The following is a 19620-nucleotide window of genomic DNA, read 5'->3' as shown; positions in this document are numbered from 1 at the left end:
ACTTCGATTCTTATTTCTACATGACCATTAAAACCCTTTGGTTACCAAGATCAGCAACTACCTCTAACACTCCAGGGAAGCTCCGGGATCAGCTCCCACATTTGCCATCCAGGTTTTTAGTTCTCTTCTTATTTTTGGTTCCTTGGAGGATTTTTCTATTTTATCTATCAAGCTCAGCTGTGCATTTAAAAGAAAATTTTGTATTTTGGTCACTGTTTCTAGGTGCTTTTTTTGTTTGTTTGTTTGAGACGGAGTCTCGCTCTGTCGCCCAGGCTGGAGTGCAGTGGCCGGATCTCAGCTCACTGCAAGCTCCGCCTCCCGGGTTCGCGCCATTCTCCTGCCTCAGCCTCCTGGGTAGCTGGGACTACAGGCGCCGCCACCTCGCCCGGCTAGTTTTTTGTAGTTTTTAGTAGAGACGGGGTTTCACCGTGTTAGCCAGGATGGTCTCGATCTCCTGACCTCATGATCCGCCCGTCTTGGCCTCCCAAAGTGCTGAGATTACAGGTTTAAGCCACTGCGCCTGGCCTTCTAGGTGCTTTATAGTAAAATATTCTAGTTTGTTGTAATGCTGGAAACACAAGTCCATCTCATTATTATGTACTATAACATTTCCATTTAACAAATGAGAAAATTAAGGCTCATAGAAGTTAAATAATTTCTCCAAATTCACACAGATAAAAAGTTGTGGGACCAAGATTCAAACTGAGATCTTTTGTGTCTAAAACGCATTCTCTTAGCGTTGAACCACACCTAGGAAGCCTTGCTTTAAATTTTCTGATACTACAGTGATCATTTGCATACTTCCAGCTAATTGAATGATTACATTCCTATCTATTATAACAGATTTGAGTTAATTTGTACTTCACCAAAATGCCACAGTGAAACTTTGAGGAATTTCTGGCTGTGATATTTTTTAAATAGACTTCTGGGCTTGGAAGCCACTTTAACGGGGCATCTTGCCATCCGCTTGCTTCAGACAGAGCCAACCTCCAGCCATTATTCACAGTCTTTGATAGATGATCATTTCCCTGGGATCTCAGGTACAATAGAAGACAAACTATAAATTTTTTAAATCAAGTTCTTGGGCTTAGTGAGTTTCACTGGCAGGGTTTTTTTTCTTCCTTAATTCCAAACTTAGTCTCTCCTTCTGCACCTTCAGCAACTCTGTCCACGGGAGAGGGACAAAAGAGCTTTCCTTGCCCTCTTTACATAGCGTATCTGCCCCTCCCCATTACTGAGTAACCACGTACTCCTATGGGATTACTCGGATCCTTTCAGCTTTCTCTTCTTTCCTCCTTTTTGGTCATGAATTTTGTCCTTGGCTGTAACTCCTGCTGAGTTATCTCCCATTAATGATGCTGACATACAGGACCCAGATAAAGTGCTATATAAATGCTAAGTAATGACAGCCAGGCTTGACTTTGTGATACAGGTTATCTCAGGCTTCTGTGTTACGAGATCAGCCCCCTGTTGACATTCAAGATGAAGTTTACCAGCTGCAAACCTTTTTTTTTTTTTTGCAATGGAATATTGTGACAAGTGCTAATGCTGTACCAGGGGCCTTGAAAAGAAAGCATATGGGCCTGTTGGAGGGTGAGGAGGGAGAGCATTAGGACAAATACCTAATGTATGCGGGGCTTGAAACCTAGATGATGGGATGATAGGTGCAGCAAACCGCAAACCACCATGGCACATGTATACCTATGTAACAAGCCTGCATGTTCTGCACATGTATCCTGAGACTTAAAGTAAAATAAAATAAAATAATAAAAAAAGAAAAGAAAGCATGCTATTATTTGATGGTCTGTCTGTTTTTCAATATACACATACATGTAGAATATTAAGGTATATTGATATATACTATAGACTTTCAGAATGTGGCCACTCCAGGAGACCTAAGCCAATTCTCTTGCTGGGTGTTGGGGGTGAGGGTGAGAGAGACCCAGAGAGAAAAGGGCCCAAGCATCTCTTATAGTGGAAGTGGGCACACCCACAACAGACAAAAAGTGGATCCGCTTAAAATGTCAAAAAAAAAATGGTTTTGACTCCCCAATGTCAAACGGCCAACATACTTAATTTTTTTCACTGACTTAACTAAATCATCTCATTGTTGTGACATTGTGTAGCTACTGTCATAATCAAAGCACTGATTCCAAGATTTGTGTGAAACAGGTGACTACAGACCTGTTCATTCTCAGGTTTTGAAAGACAAACTTGGCCGGGCACGGTGGCTCAAGCCTGTAATCCCAGCACGTTGGGAGGCCGAGACAGGCGGATCACAAGGTCAGGAGATCGAGACCATCCTGGCTAACACGGTGAAACCCCGTCTCCACTAAAAAATACAAAAAACTAGCCGGGCGAGGTGGCGGGCGCCTGTAGTCCCAGCTACTCCGGAGGCTGAGGCAGGAGAATGGCGTGAACCCAGGAGGTGGAGCTTGCAGTGAGCTGAGATCTGGCCACTGCACTCCAGCCTGGGCGACAGAGCCAGACTCCGTCTCAAAAAAAAAAAAAAAAAAAAAGAAAGGCAAACTTTTCTGTCATTAACTCCTTAGTCCTTACAATGTCAAAAATTGTATTTGGAGTTTTGTCATTAGAAAACAGAACTGGAACATTGTTTGGACATTTTGTGGACAATTGTGGTCATCCTCTAATTTTCTAGGCACTTGGATAATATGTGTGAAAGAGAGAGACAGGGTCAGGAGATCAAGACATCCTGGCTAATCCGGTGAAACCCCGTCTCTACTAAAAATACAAAAAAAACTAGCCGGGCGAGATGGTGGGCGCCTATAGTCCCAGCTACTCCGGAGGCTGAGGCAGGAGAATGGCGTGAACCCAGGAGGTGGAGCTTGCAGTGAGCTGAGATCCGGCCACTGCACTCCAGCCCGGGCGACAGAGCAAGACTCTCTCTCAAAAAAAATAAAAATAAAAATAAAAATAAATAAAAAAAAGAGAGAGACAGAGAGAGAGAGATCTTATATATATGTATAATGTGTATGTGTGTGTGTGTATCCTAAGACTATAGCTAGAAGACACTTTAGATTTTATAGACAACTCTCACACTTAATAAGGAAGAATCAGTCAGACAGATGACTTACTGAAGAATATTTTGCTATTAGGAGACAGACGTGGACTAATAATCCATTATCTTTTGACTCCAGCAGAGTTCAGTGCACTTTCCTCTACAGTACACATGCTAGTAGGGGCTAGAGACTGGGACTAATATTCCCAGTCAATACTTTCAGAAAATGAGGCATTATGTTGTTTGAAGGATTTGGTAAGCTGGCATTCTTTCTTATAGACAAAAGAATAGATAAGACGATTTAAATGCCATTTCAAATCTACTTTCCTCTTAAGTGTTTCCTACAGCATACCTATGAAATGGAAAGCAGTTATTAAATAGAATTTGTGTCTTTTCCATATGTAAAATGATATGTCTTTGTACATGTGTACTTCTAATATTCATATGAATGTTATTCAACATCTGCATGTGTGGATGTGCATATGGTGTAGACGGCTTTGTATTGTTTTCCTCCATGGGTGTATATTACTCAGACCCTCTCATGAATCTGCCTACTAATTTAATGTATTACTTTACTGTTACTTCATTTCCATACTTCTCTAAAGTGCTTCAGATGCAGCCCAATCAGAACTTATAAACACATGTGCAAGCAGCCTTACACACAAACACACACGTGCACACAAGGAGACATATATAGACATGTGCTACCACATATTCCCTAGATCTTCCTTGCATACCCCTGCTATAGCTGGACAGACATTATTGTCACTTCAGGCTGGAACAAGTGAAGCAGGCTGCTTTTTCTGTTTATGCTATATAGCTGATGACAGATAACTGCATCAGCTTCATCTGCTTAGACTTTACCTCTTTTCTGAAGGGTGGCCAGAACAAAAGCTTCTTCCTATCAGCATTTTTGCCAGAAACACCTTTTCCCAGAAATCCCTGTTTGTTTCATCCTATCCTGCAAGATTTACAGTTCCTCGGCTTCCCAGCCTCTTCTCCCTGACTCCCTAACATAGAATTTCTGCTCAGCCAGATGAGTGCCTTCTCCCCAGCAACATACACCTTGTCCTCTCCAGGCTCTAAACTGCACAAGCCATTGCCCAACCTGGAACACAAGTTTTTTCCTACTTCTCCCTTGGGCCCCATTTCTGCTCTCCTCCCCAAGTGTCTCTCCCCTCTGAGGGGATGACTGCCTTGTCTGATTCATCTTGCTTCTGCTGCAGCTCCTGCTCCTCCTCCCGCCTGCATTGATGTCCCTCATTTCTCTTGTTACTCGATCTTCTCACTTTTCTTTCTGCCTGGGTCCTGAGTATATGTTCCATCTCCCTGCACAAATGGGGTGTGGCTCCCCACATGCAGGAATTGGCTTTGTCGCTTGTTTCCTGGTGCTCCCCTCCCCCAGCCCAGGCAATGCTTTTTTCCTGACAGAGTGTTGACTGACAGACTGGCTGGAGTTGAAGCTCAGCCTTAATACTTCTCCAATCTCTTTTCTTAATTAATTTGATGTGTTTGGCATCACCTCTGCTGCTGGAGGGGTATTTTCTAGGAAGCAGAGGAGTGTCGGAGGCCTTGCTCCTTTTCCTTCCTTTCTCAGATAGACTAGTATTTCAACCTGACAGCTCCCAGTCGGTCCTCTGGCTATGGAGCATTGAGTATTTATTTTCCTGATGTTTTTATTCCAAAGTCTTTGCCAGGGTCATGTTGTTGAAATCTGCCAAGTGACAGCAGCCCCTGACCCTGCTACTGAATCCGAACACATTTTACAGGTACAGCTGTTGTCAGAAAATTACAGAAGCCAAAGGCAAAAACAGAGGCCTTGAGAGGTCATCTTGGATATGCCCCTGTCTCCAGTCTAGTTTCTGCTCAGGTAAATTAGAAGAGATCTAGTTTCAAAGTGCTACACAAGGGAAATGGATGTGCCACTCTTCAATCCCACTCCATTATCTAGCAGTTCCCACCGTCAGAATGTGTTTCGTTGTATGGACCCACAACCTCTCCTTTGAATGCCAGGCGCTTTCCACTTCTGTTGTTGCCAGAAAGTGGATGATGATTAATATAATCCACTATATACTTGAAAAAGAAAATTAGATTAGAAATAATCCAGAGAAAGTGGTCATCCATGACCAAGTTGGTCATCATCCATGATGGATAATTCAATCTTCAACACAGTCTACATTCTTTCCAAAGACCAGAGTAATTTCCAGACTGACATGAACATCCAAAATCCTCCCTGGCTCACAGTGGTAAGTAGGTTTCCAAGTTTGGATTAGTCTTACCTCTAGATTTAAATGTTTTTTTGTCTGCCCACATCCCACTCTATGGCTCTTCCCCCAGCCCAGGTTGAGAGTGCTGGTGCCACTCAATGGTGTCCACACATAATAAGGGTCTGTGTAATGCCAAGCAACTGGTTGTAAGTGAGAGAAAAATGTTATCTGGCTAATCCATCCACTTATTAACATATATTTGGATATTTGGAAATAATCCAATGAAGGACTGAAGTTTTCCTTTGTCAGCATGTAGACAGTCCTAAAATATCGTAGTCAAGCAGTGTCCATAGACAAAGTTAACTGCATCATTAACACTTCTTTTTTTCACTTGGCATGCTATATCTGACAGGCTTTCTCCCCACCTGGTGACCCAACGCTGGCCTGAGTGGCTTGGCACTCATTATAAAGAGAGAGGCCAATGTCTCAAAAGTGCCAGAGAGTCTGGCAGGCAGCCTAACTATAAGGCAGCTGCTGTGATTTCCATAAGAGAATAAGCAGAATGCAAAACAAAACTGCAAGAATGAGGCTGCCCAGTTCTTGGTGTTGGCAGGGGCCATAAAAGCAGGAACTCATTTCCTCATCTCCTGCGACTGAGTCTAGCCTACATATCCAGGGTCTAGGAGGGACAAATTTGGGTGAACCAATGCAAAAGAATGTATTCTCATCACCTCTGGAAAAAATGCTTTTGTGTCAGCCGTTTTTCCAAGGGACCAACTGGAGCTATTACCATACAATCTAGTGAAACAAATCATGGCTCTTTACTTAGATCTGGAAATATATCAAACTGAATAATTCAGGAAATCTATGGTTTTGGTAGTGAGTTGCCAAAACTCTGCTTTATTTGGTGCTATGCAGTTTCCATTATAGTAGCCCTGATCTAGTTGGTTTATCTCCACAAATCAAACAACTAGAAAACTGTTTGAGCCAATCCTTCACTCTCTTCATCCCTTGAAACCCTAGTGAGTCTGAAACAACAGACAAGCATGGGGGGAAGAAGAGAAACACAAGGTTAAAAAATAAAAAAGCAAAAATTACCCCTGTTTCCTTCTACACACATCTAGGCTAAAGCAACCCTGAGCGAGGGAAGGAAGAAAATATTACATTAAACTGAGCTCAGAATCTTGAAGCTCCATTGCACTGGACATTCTCCCTAAGATTTGAAATTGTGTATATGACTTGAAGTTGTTATAGGATTGTTTGTTACCTAAGAGCAGGCAGAACAGTCTTAGGGCCCCCTGGAGTTTTAGTCCAAGAGCCAAGAAGTGTTAGCTAACATCCATTGACATTGATAAAGGGTGATAGAACACAAAAATGAAATTGCATTTTGCCTTTTAAAGAGGATGTGTTAGTAAAGGATGGACTGGGATATGAGAGTAAATAAACCACAAAACATATAGTCACTTAAACACAATAGAAACTTATTCCTCCCTCAGGTAAAGTCCTAGGCAGATGATTCTTGCCCGTGGGTGGCTGCCCTCTCCATGTGCTTCAGGGATCCAGGTTCTTCCTATCGAGTGTCTGATCTATTCCCTGGGGCGCCATGGTGGGCACCCTCACAGAGGAAGAGGACAGAGAGCACGGAGGAGGATGGGAACACACCCACTTGTTAAAAGCTTTGGTCAGGAAATGGCATATGCATTCCATTAATTAGAACTAAGTCACACAGCCATACGAAACTGCAAAAAAAGCTGGGGGTGTAGTCCAGCTGTGGTCCCAGGATTTGGAGGGAGCAGTTGCTATATCTTTATAATGGTTGAAATTTGACTGGCTTCTGTGTCCAGTGGCAAATTTGGACACAGAAGATCCTCATGGGGTACCAGAGGTTCAACCATCATAGGCAGCAACCTTATGAGAGTACTTCTTTCTCCAAAAGGAAGGTCATCATTCCCCAAAGGGACTTTTCTCCGAATGGTGCAGGTTGATGGATGGCGGGGATAAAAGGGACTGGGAGAGAAAAGGACTTCTGTGAAAAACCAGAGCAAAGGTAGCCATGCTCAGTTGCCTCTTAAAGATAAAGAAGGCTCCTGTAGCTTTACTACTGAGACCTACTCACAGGAGATTTGTTCCTTCCCCTGGTGGAACTTCTCATCTCTTGTGTAATGAATATGCACCTGAAACTCCTAGGTCTCAGAGAGCCTGGAAGTAAACACGACCCTAAAAAATCCTTGCTACCGAAAACAATCCAGTAAAATGTGCCACTGGACACAGAAGCCAGTAAAATCCATGAAGGCAGAAGAATTGCCTGGCCGTTCAACCCCAAATAAAATAAACATATTTTACATCTTATTAATTCCAAAACTGGATTCAATTTTTTAAAGTGCCGCATTCTGATGAGATCAGAAGACACATCTGGCAGGGATGAAGTCATTACAAGAAGAGTTTGACTATAATAATAATAAAAAACACCCGCCACCCTTGGATTCTCACTGGGGTGGGGAGCGAAGAGCTTTGCAGGACCCATCAAGGAAAGCAAAGAATCTGGCAACACAATTCCCCCTTTTAACTATATTCCCGGCCTCTTGGTCACTATTTGAAATAAAAGGGCATCTCCATTCTCCCCCAGAGGTACCGTTCTACAGTCACACTCGCTACTTTATCCATGTCTGTGTGCAGTGAGCATTTTTCTGTTCTTCTAGTTTCACTAGAGTTTTATTTTATGCACCCTTCCCCTGCCCCATTTCTTAAGACCAGCTGGACCGCATGCTGGAAAAACGAAACAGAAGAGAGGGGAAGGTCCCTCAGATTCCAAAGCAGAATACAACCAAGGCTTCCTAAGTAAATGAAAAGGACTTGGAGAAGACATAACCCTTCAGTGTAGACACTTAAGTTGAAATTGCTGCCCTGTCGTTCCAATGCCATGATGGAGAAGGACCCCCATAATCTCCTTTGGCGTGTGCAGCTCTGAGCGTTACAACGATGCAAAGTGCGGTCTTTGGAGGCTGCGGGAGTCAGTAATCCCTCAATTCACTCTCGCCATTCCTTCTCCCCAGTCTGCGCGAAAGCCAGGTCCGAGGGCTTCGAAGATCGAGGGGACCCGAGATGCGCACCAGTGGCGGGAAACGAGCTGGCTTAGTTGGCTGGGCTGCGTCCCTTCGCCACCGCCCGCCTGCCCGCCGCTCCGGCCTCCGGAGAAGCCTGGAGAAGGGGCCTGCTCCTCTTGAAAAATGGCTTTTGGGGGCGGTAGGTCCTTGGGAGGGCGACTGGCGGAAAGTGACTTGCCGCGGCTTCTGCGGGACCCAACTCCTGGGGAAGGCGGGGAGCCCTGGGCGGATGCCTGGCCCCATTGAGGCGCCAACACTTACAAGTTCCGCTCTGAGTGTTTGAAAATGCAAGTTTCTCTCGGATTGATTTTTTTTTCCTTTAAATGTATCTCCTTCAAAAAAACAAAGACGTGGACAGGCAGGCGCCACCCGGTCTGGGAGCTGAGGTTCGTGACTGCTGAAGATTTCGTTTGGTTCAAGTTGAGAAAATAAGGGTCGCCCTGTCCCAGGTTGGGAGCGTGGGGACTTCTGTCTATGGACTGTGCAAACCCTCTGGGGCTGCCTCCCGGACTGGCATGCTCTCCCCGCCGCCTGAAGCCTAGGAAAGGTTCCCTGGAGGCACTGGACTCCAGACCCCTGCAGGGCGGGATGGAGAAAAAGCCCTGAATACCACGGCCCACACCCCTCCAAGTCGGGAGCCCCCAAGCGCCAGTCCAGCGTACGCAGCTGTGGGGTGGGAAGGAGAAGACAAGTCCTCCGCCAAGAGCTCACCCACGCAGCTCCTGCCATTCCTCCGCCTGATTTCTGCTGGAGGAGATCGTCAGTTTGCAGGGGCAGAATATGAAGACTCCGGAGAAATAGACAAGACAATATTCCTGAGCTCTTTGAACGGCCCAGGTAGAGAAGAAAATTAAACAATGTAACTCATCTCTCTACAAGTAAAGATCTAGAGCGAGATTAAGACCCCCATTCCCGGCTTTTCCTCTGAAGCTCCCCCAGAATAAGCCTGTACGTTAGAGCTGGCTAGGTCAGGGAGTGCAAGGAGAGGTGCCTTTTCGACCTGGAGAAAGAGTACTCTCCCCCACAGCTTTTGATAGTTAATGCTGAAGTTACCAAGTAAAGGTTGAAGAAATGGAGGAGAGGAAGGTGCGGGGGTGTGGGGATGGTCGTAGGTATTTTTAACCAAGGTAGATTTTGAAGTTATTACAAATATGTTCCTTGTTCAAATAGCATGGTCCCCATTTTCCAGGCTCCACTGTGTGAGGCGGGTTCACAGCCTCAAGGTTCTCCCTGCGGTTTGGGATAGGGAAAAACGCTAATCCTGCATTCTAAAATTTAAAAAATAAATAAATAAAAATAAAAATCCTGAAAGCTTAATTATCGAGCAACTCAGATAAGTCCTCCTCCCACCACTCACCTTTCGATTATTTGACTAATTCAGGAAAACACGAATTCTGATTGTTTGTGGAGACTCATCACCCCTGGACAGTAAAAAGAGGGAGAAACAAGGAAAATCTAATAGAGAACAGTGCGTCAAGATGGTGAAATGGGTCTTCTGTGCATTTTTCCTGGTATAGAAAGACAGAGTCGCCTTCCTGGGCATTATTTCCTGGAGGATATTGTATCTGTTGTGATAAAATGTATAGCGTTAGATCAAGTCACCAAAATGTATATACGTGTGTGTATGTGTGTATATATATGTGTGTGTATATATATGAGAGAGAAGAGAGAACAAACAAAGGTTTCTACTTGTGTCTATGAAAAAGTTTATTTCTTGGCAGAAAGAATATTTGGGCTCCATTTTGTTTGTTTGTTTGTTTTTGTTTTTGTTTTTTTTCCAAGATGATCATAGCTGTGTAGGACCAGACTCCTCCACATAGTTTTTAAGCTGAATATGCACTTGCAAAGCATAGTTGGGGCATCACCCACGTAGCCTTCAGGTGAAAACTCCTTGAACCTGCAAATTCAGATTTGTCTTCCAGGCGTACTGGGCAGAGCATCCGAGATCCCCTGTTGGCTTCACAGCCTATGGAATGAGCCCGGAGAAGCCAGGAGACTACAGTGCATGTTTCTAGACCTTGCAAAGAACTCACTTCCCTAAAGGCTGAACTCAGAGAGCTAGGCACCCTGAAGGATCAAGTCATCAAGGATCAAGGAGCAGTCATATTTGAGGGGGAGAGGGTTGGTTGGGCTTTCTTCTTCCCAGGATTAACCACATTTGGGAAACTTTTTTCAAGGGTGAGGGTGAGGCTAAACTTTGAAAGATAGTGAATCTGCTTTTCTTACTGGTAATATTTGGAAGGAAAAATTCACCACTGTTTATGATCTTGCCCCTACTACTTAAAGTACAAAGCATTTTAAAGATAAGACTTAAAACAGAAAATTTGTAGACCCCAGTGCACCAAGTTTAGAAGCAGATTTGAAACATGACCAACTGTAAATGCATATTGTCATTGTAGGCTTCTGTATAAGACATAACCATGCCATTTCATATGTATTATATTCAGCAAATGACAACAAATAACAACAAATACACAGCAACATCAAAAGTAATAGTAAGATTCCTGATAGCTGAATAATTTGCTTTCTTCCTTTGCCATTATTCCAGCTAAGATTAACCAGCTTTTCAGAAGTCTATTATCATGGTTAATCCCCCTTTGGTTCCCAGCCCTTGCCCACCACCTCTTGCTTCCCCATATTTCTTTTTGAGCCCAAGATTCACTCAACCTTCTTTGGCAAATCTTTATAGGTGTATAATTATCTTTAAATCACTTCCCTACCCCAAAACTGGGCATAGACAACAGAAAATAGTCTTTTTCTTCGTTTGTTTCCCCATTTGGGAGGATCCCTTTCCACAGGGACCTGTGAGGGGAGAAGAGAAGAAAGGCTGATTCTTGGTCTTGGCAGTGGATGTTGCTAAGAGAAATTGGCAGTCAGGATGCATCTCTCTGGAGGCACAGGGACCTAGCTCCCGACCTTCCGCAGGTCGTCTGTTCACACAAGCACGCTCATGAATGCCCAGGCCTTAGGGTGGGTCCGCTGTCTACCCACACACTCAGAGCTCTCCAGGAGCTTACTTCTCTCCTACCCCACTAATAAATGTACCCACCTGTGTGCTCGGCAATAGGTGCACATAACGTGCACACAGGGCATCAATCAGGATTGCGTATGTGACTATGCCTGCCCCACTGGACCTGCTCTAGCGCCGGGCAGTGGAGCGGGCGCTTCCTAGTGTGGGCACTTACCCTGCCGCTCGGGTCGGCCATTTATTGTCTTGTGGGGAAGCAGCTTTCGCCAAGAAGCTTGGTCTGGGTTAGTGAAATAAAATACTAAACAATTATTACATGCAACATTTTTAAACCAGCATATTAAAATAAACTAAGGAACTCTCTGCGTTGGGAGAAAGCCACAGGAAAAGGAAGAGAAGGAGTTAGATGCTGGCGCCAAGTTTCTGGCGGAGCCAGGAGGCGGTGACTCCTCAGGCTAAGCGGAATCGCCATCCAGGCTCCAGAAGCGACCCGAATCCCAAAATCCGTGGAAGAAAATCGCGCTGAAAGAACAGAGCCAACGCCAGCGTCCTGCCAAGTTTGGCGAGATGGCACGTTGGTTTCAGGAGCACAATGCTGCTAAATGACGCCTAAGGGAAAAATTTTCCCAGAGAATTGTCCGGGAGCAACAGCAAAGACATGGTGTTTTTATTCTCTTAGACATGGTGTTTTTATTATCTATTAAAAATGTAACTTCAAAAAGCATCTCTGCACTTACATATACTTAAATACTATTGCCGTTTAATGGCTAACCGCATTAGAAAACAACGTGAATGGAAATGCATTAACAAAGCCTCTATACTAATACACGTGTTTACCCACAGAACTGTAAGTCGGTCAAGCCTCCCACCATCTCAGCGTAGGCATATAAACAATTAAAGCCTTTAAACGTTTTAATTAAACTTAACTATGTTGTTATATTGAAAGAAAACATTATTTTTTAAAAAATTTAAGATTATTATATGGATAATAAGGTAATCCTAATTATATGAATATGGGTATCTGAGGATACATTTCTTATGTTAATATTTTTCTGAAGTTCCCTTAACACCAAACAAAACATATATTACATACTTTCTTGTCTAGAAATGCCTACAATAGATGAAAGGAATAAATCTGTATTTCTCCTTTGGAGGGAAATTCATTAATAAGCCAAGCACTGAAAAGAGAGCTACAAGTGCTTTAAATCACAAATACAGGCTATAGCAGACTATTCTCCCAAGGCCTCAGAGTAGGAGAAGAGTTGCACAAGGTCCTCTCTTTTGGGGCTTTAAGAAATACATCTCTGCAAACTTGAGTATGTTCTTCTTTCCCATCTATTTGCTTGTAGTGGCTAAGCCTAAGGAGAGATGACTGCCTTTGAATAGAGCAGTTGGGTCTTTCTCAAGCTCACAGTCTCACCATATTTTCTTCCTTTTCATGTCTACCTCATCAGCCTGCCCAACCAGCACCCCTGTTACAACACCCGCAAATGTCTGTCTCCATACTACACAAGCACAATGCATACTTGTTGCAACACATGTTCCCCAGCGTGTGCACTGTCCAAAAACCAGGACTTAACAATCATGTTCCCCAGAAATGCTAAAGACTATCAAATTCAAGGTGTCTGGGGTAGTCTCTTTGCCTTGAAAGATATTTCTTCTGATCTGAGTTAATTTTTTTGACTATGCAGGTGAATGCATAAATCCAATGTTTGGGAAAAGGAAAAATGGATGTCCCCATTCTCCTTTCTAGTTCCTTAGATTTTATCAGCTTTGCTGCAAGTACAAGGCAACACCACAGCTAAGATTTAAAATGTGCCTCTAAATACTCCCTGAAGAGGGGGACATTTGGATGAGAGGGAGGACGGTAGTGAGGGAGGTAAAGTTTAACAGTCCCCAACCCCAAGGATATCAGAGTGATAGTTTCCCTCCAGTCACTAAAACTGTACCAAATTATATATGTTTAGGATGATTTAATTAATTACTACCAGTGAGAATCATGTCCCAGATACCCAAATATACAAGCTCTCTTCTACGTTTTTGTTCCATAGATCCCAGTCCAGGTTAGTCATTTTAGCAAGAAGTTGTTTCTTTCCCCCTTTAGTTGAGCCTTGGGTCTTTCTTCCCTCTCTTTTGGAAGTGGAGGGGTTAAATTTTCTTTCTTTTGATGAGGCATCTTCTGAAAGTCCTTTAATTTCTTGTATTCTGCTCAGTGATTTTCATATTAGAATGTACTTTTGCTGCAACTGCTGAGGTGTCTTGTCATGGAGAGAACTAGGCTGTGATCCACTTAGGATATAATTTTTCCTCTTCCCAGTGATGAAATACATATATATATATATATTCCTTCCATCATCTCCCTTTTAGGATCCCACCAAATTCCAGTTCCCACACCATGGTGGGACTAAGGAGGCCCCTCACCTCATTAGAGGTGAAATGCTCGGCCCTTCAGCTCTGTCTTTTGTATTTGGTCATTCTTTGGGACAGGTTAACCAGTGTACTTTGACCCAGAAGAATGCTGTATTAAGGCCCATCCCCTCCCTGCCCTAAGAAAAATGTTATTTTCCATATCTGCTTTTAAAGTAACTGGAAATCTTTTAAAAGAAGGAAAAAAAGATTGGCTGCTCTGCCTCCCTTCTAGGAGCCTCAAACCTAAACTTTAAAAGATGAAGGAAATGATTGAAAGTGATAAATACCTTTTCCAGGCTTCGGTTTGTTGGCTTTCTGACCAAAAGGGGCTTTTGTTAGGTCTCTACGAGGAAGCCAAATTCAGCCCCCAGCAAATACTCTTCCACCTCTTTCCCATCCCCCCTCAGCTCTCTTGTCTAACTTGAAAATGAACTTGGACTTCCCTCTCAGACAGGCCCTAAAACCGGGAGAGATTTTATTTGTCTGTTTCTGAAGGGCTTCCTAAAAGAAGAAGGGTGTTTAGGGGGAGGGGAAGGGGACAGGAGGCCTTTTCCCCCAGTAGAGGACAGGGTGGGGGTAGGAGCTATGGCGAAGCCAGAAGGCGGGAGGAGATACTTTGTTAATTTCTTAACTCTGTGTTTATTCCCTGAACTTCTTTTGTCAATGAAGGGTTAGAGTAGGGAGGGGGCCAAGTGACAGACTGAGATACTGCCCAAAAAGAAAAGGGGGTGGGTGGGGTGAGGGCTAGAAAAGGGCTGAGGAAGGAGGGGATGAGGAGGGTTGGGGAAGGGGCTCTGTGATGAGCTTGACAGGGGTAGGAGGGCAGGGAAACTGTGAAAGAAAGAGGACTGCGGTTAGGGACTCCAGAGACCGCTGGAGGAGGCTTCCTGACAGTTCTCCATGGAAGGGGCCACTTGATTTCCCCGCACCAAACCCAGTGCACCACCAAGCAGAGTCTGCAGCTGGGGGCATGCTAGAGGAGAATCCAGGAGAAGATTTGTGATAGCCTAAACTTGGACCCCTGTATGGATCCCTGCAGAACCAGAGAGGAAAAGGTCTTCGAGGTGACCCCAAACCTCAGCCAGCACTGCAAGTCCTAACTAGGCAGCAGAGAGGAATGGATTTCCCTGATATCTACCACAGGAAAATAGGTGGGGCCCGGAGGAAGGCAAGTTTTGATTTAAGAGCGGAAAACTCTGAAACAAGGAGCAAAGTGATGCCTCAGCTACCCTGGTCCCATCTTCCCTCAAGCTGGGGGCCTAGGGAGGGAGAACGCTAAAGATGGAAGATGCCAGGATAGCAGCCGCTGTCCAGGAGGTGAGTTCCCAAGCTAGTAGAAGAGGCCTAGTGGCCCTTTTCAGAGGCTGGGCTGTGGGAGTGGAGAGATCAAAGTAGAGCAGGTTCCAGAGGGATGAAGGGACCTCCAGGAGCCCAGAAAAGTGGAAGGAACGGAAAAAGGAAGGGAGGGGATTGGACAGGTCCGGGGAACTCCAGGCTCAGCCAGTTTTCTTTCCTTCTCTACCAACATCACCCTCTGCAGCCCATCTGGAATTTTTTCCAAGCATGTGGGAGGGTCTTCCCACACAGACACACCCTCAAGGGTATACCTTCTCATATGCCCTTTCTGAACCCCCAATCCCTACCTATAAGTGCCCTCTCTCAAACATCCCTTTCTTGGCTAGCCCAGGCCCTGTCCTCCTCCGTCCTCCACAAATCTCCTCCTCCATCGGCAACCTGAACCTTGGACAGGAAAGGGCCCCCAAACCCTTTGCCTGCCCTATAAGGCCCCAAGTCTGGGCCTGAATCCAGACCCCATGGTGGTGAGGCTCTTTGTTCTCCTACAGCCTCAACCCACCCCCTCCTTTTTTAAAACTGCAATTTCTCCCATAAAAAGCGGGTGGGGGGAGCAGGAGCTTCAGAGCTTTAAGCTCCCCCCACCCCCATATGGAGGAAACAGAGAAAAGGGTTGCAGGGAGAGAAATAATTTGATACCTAATTTTCAGAGGAGAAAATCTGGGCATTGAATCAGGGACATAGCAACGCCATTTCTTTCATCCTTCTCCCTAGTCTAGCACTGAAGCTACACCCAGCCCTCAAGTATGTGCATCAGGCTTGCACCCTCCGCTTGCAAATGTTGCTAAGTTACACCTCTGACTTCGTCTTAGATACGGTGGGGCGTGAATTCCACCCGTTAACTTCAGAAAGACACAGATATTTGCTTCTTCATTTTTCCATATTTTCTTGGGGGATGTCTTCGTAAGTAGAGTAGGAAAAACATGTCAATTAAAAGTGTATACAGACAGACAAGCAGAGACTTTTATTTGCATACAGAGGATTTAAGCAGAGAGCTGGTTATCTTTAGGAACACATTTGGGCTGTGTCCACAAAGCCGTGTGCTGACACAGTGCAGGCAGCCTGCACCCATCCCTAAACCCACAGGCACGCACGCACGCGCGCGCGCACACACACACACACACAAACACACACTTCCCGCGAAAAGGCACATTAAATATCTCCTTTATGTGTTGGAGCATTTAAAAGAAAACATTTCAGAGTCGAACTTAGCCGAGAGCTCGGTGCATGGGCGGTAGCTGAGGGTAGAGTGGCTCCTGCCGCTCCGCGATGTAGAAGTCCCTTTGAAAAAGCAGCCGGGAGCAGAGCCGGGGCTTCCCGACGAGGCTGAGGAGCTGTTTTCCATTTTCCTTCCGTATAATTAAATGCTCCGTCTTTTTCCGCATACCAGCACCTGGATTTTCTCTAAACTTCATCCACAGTCAAACCTCACCGCCTAATCCCCGAAGGCCAGCGGGGCGAGCCCGGGTGAGCACTGCAGCCGAGGGTTTCAGCGCCAGGCCCTAGAAAGGCTTTCTAGGGCGAGATCGCCTTGGAGATGTAATTACTACGTTTCTAGTGGTGCATATTCTCCTGGAGTGTTTAATTTGATTTTATTTGTGTCTCAGCGAGAGCCACATTTTTTTTTCGGGGGAGGGGAGAGAAACCACCCCAGGCTTAAAGTTAATTAACCAACAAGGCTTTACTTTCCACCGTCCTCCTGCAAGCTCTTTCTTCGGCGCCTCCCTCCCGGATCCCGGCGCCCCAGACTTGGAGACTGCGTTTGCAGGCACGAAAGGTCTTGGGGAACCAAGCGAAAGAAGAGGGAATTGTTCAGAGCACGCGGACTTCCTCAGTCGCCTTTTCTGCCCTTAGCCCAAACTTTCCCCTCCAGCCTTCCCACTCCTCCAAGTCGCTTTGGAGGCCTACAACTTCGGCTGGTCTTCTTGAGGAAGAGGACTATGGTTCCCTTTCTTTCTTCTCGCCACTACATTTTGGCCGCATAGTGCTCCTAATAAATGGAATTGTAAAGTTGCTGGGTTAATTAAATCTATATCTCATTGCAATAGGAATAGTTAATGCCCTTATATAAACCTGGAAAAGACCATACTATTAATTTTATTTATTGCTTGGCCACCCTGCACCCAGATCCTTCACGCCGTTCTGGTTCCTACTCCTGCCATTCCGGTTCCTCCTCCCAAAGGCTGGAGATGTGTCTTTGAGTTCTGGCCCACGGAAAACGGGTCCGGCTTTGGGCCTGACCAGGGAGGGAGCCCCAAGAATGGGATGGGCATTTCAGGCCCTTTGTTTCTCCTGGCAGTCCCGCAGAACCCTGTCCACAGCACCTCAGTTCTTCCACCTGGGCGCAGCACTTCGCAGAAGGGGAGGCCAGGATCTAGGTTCCATCTTTACTACCCGCGGCTGGAAAAAGACAGGCCTCCTCACCCACCCACCCCCAGCAGCCAGGCCTTAGGCAAGGGGGCCAAGGTCACACGACCCAGTCTAGACTTGGCCAGGCCCTGTTTGCTCTCCTCGTTTTACCTTGACCTTGGACTCCAGCAGCAGGATAAGCAGTTTCCTAGCAGAGCCGGCTCCCGTCAAGACCCTATCTTCCACTGGGCTCATCTCTCCTCGCCCCTCCGTCATTGCCGTCAATACACACTTGAGCTGGTCTCCTTATGTCTCAACCCTCTTTCTGTTGTATTTTTCCTCCTACTGCCAGCCCAGCCCTCAGCCTGCTTTCTGAACTCTGAGCTGACTCTTCTGGCTCAAGATCACGCGGATAAGAATTACTATCCTAATTCACCGATGTCCGAGTGCTCTCAACCGTCAAACACCACCTTCTCCCCACAAAGAGGAGGGAGGTGGCCCGAAGGGGTCTCTGCAGACCTGTCCATTTGCTTTCCATTTGAGGGGTGCAGTAGGTCTGGCTGAGCGAGGCGCTACTGTGTGGCCATGGCCTGTGCGCTGGCTACACACGAGCACTCAGCATTCAAAACCTGTAGCAGAGGCAGGAAAGAAGGAAACGCTGCAGTCCCTCTCCCCTCTTATTTTTCTCTCTTCATTACTATTTCTCAGGGAGGTCCTCTGCTGAAAGGGAACTTGACTCAATTCCACGGAGATACTCCCTCAGAAAAGGGTGACTCTATTGAGGCTCCTGACAAGTTGGGAGATTGGGAGGAAAGAAGGGAGAGCTTTTGAAGAATCAGTAAGTCGGTGTTAATTTTTTCTTTGAAATAGGCGGCAGTTTTAGATCATGAAACTATTCTGCACTAAAAGAGGGTGACCTAAGAAAGCCGTGGGAGCTCCAGTGAGGGTATTCAAACTGGGGACTAGGCTCCTGAGGGCAGAGGTGGGTTCTGCAGGGTCCCCAGAGTGGCGCCAGAGAGGTCCCTCGAAAGGGGTAGCACTGAATCTCCCCCATTTTCCACGTTTTCTTTTGTATAGCTGTAGAGGAGAGCGCGCTCTCCTTCGCATCCAGGGCTTTTAGCTTTCCCAGGCTGAATATTACGCCCCCGCCACCCGCATTTCTTTAAAAAACCTCACTCTGAGATTTTTTTCTGTTGCATATTTAAATATCAGTCTATTCTATTGTTTTTATTTCCCTCGTTTTATTCTTTTTCCATTTATTGCTGAGTATATTCCATTGCTTCACAATCCCCTGCCCCAGGTGATGAATTCTGTGTTTGGGGGTTGTCACACCCCTCTCTGCTTGAGAAAAATCCAGCGAGGTAAAGGAGAGTGTCCTTTTCAGACATCTGGGGTTCTGGGGAAAGTGGCTGAAAGTAGGAAATGGAAACACAATCCCGGCATCAAAGGCTCGCTACGCGGCATCAGGTTCTTTCCAGCCGCGAGCGGAGGGGAGCTGCCAGGGCTGGAGCGCTCCTGCCTGTTTTCTATTATCTTCATTTATTATTCTTTAAAATCTGGTTTCTTCCCCACCCTTAGCTTCAAGCCCCAATCCAGAGACTTGGGCAGTCACAGTGATCGGTTTAGGGATAGGGGTCTGTCTCCCCCGTGCACATTCTATGCCTAGGAGGAGGCGCCCAGTTACAGCCCTCTCCTCCCTTTGCGTCGGCCAAATTCAGCCTCCCCCACCCCCTCCCTGGGGCCGGCCAGGGGGCGTCTCCCTGTCCCTTTAAATCTCCCAGCTCCCGCCTCCTTTGGCCCAACTGAGATCCAATCAGCAGAGACCTTTTTCTTTTCGCCCCGCCCCACCTAGAGGGGAGGGAACCCCAGGAGACCTGACCCGGGCATCACGTGCGCAGAGAGCGTCACACGAGCGCGGGAGGGGTGCTGAGAGGTGGAGGGCGGGAACCGGCGGATTTCTTAATGAAGTCTCTCCGCATGCGTAGAGGGAATGTAGGGAGGGAGGTGGAAGCACCAGGAGGAGGGGAGGGGTGGAGAGAAAAGAGGGGAGGGATGGGGGAGGGAAAACAGGAGCGAGGTGTCTCCCTTGCTCGCTGCCTCTGGCAAGTGGAGTTTTTAAAAAGCTCCAGCAGATCATGTCATGACGACTTCGCTGCTCCTGCATCCACGCTGGCCGGAGAGCCTTATGTACGTCTATGAGGACAGCGCGGT

The 19620-nt window shown here is 46.0% G+C and overlaps 1 protein-coding gene across 1 annotated transcript in view; it reads left to right on the top strand.

The window, feature by feature from the left end:
* The first annotated feature begins 19549 nt into the window (after positions 1-19549).
* HOXC13 (homeobox C13) overlaps positions 19550-19620 on the top strand; it is a 7656-nt gene continuing 7585 nt past the window's right edge. Inside the window, exon 1 of the mRNA XM_011930686.1 lies at positions 19550-19596. Within this exon, the coding sequence (XP_011786076.1) occupies positions 19550-19596 (47 nt within the window). The remainder of the gene's footprint in view (positions 19597-19620) is intronic.

The sequence above is a fragment of the Colobus angolensis genome, unplaced genomic scaffold, assembly GCF_000951035.1.
Source record: "Colobus angolensis palliatus isolate OR3802 unplaced genomic scaffold, Cang.pa_1.0 Scaffold87, whole genome shotgun sequence".
In the NCBI taxonomy this organism is placed as follows: Eukaryota; Metazoa; Chordata; class Mammalia; order Primates; family Cercopithecidae; genus Colobus; species Colobus angolensis.
The sequence above is the reverse complement of the archived record's forward strand: the minus strand, read 5'-3'. Positions and strand labels throughout refer to the sequence as shown.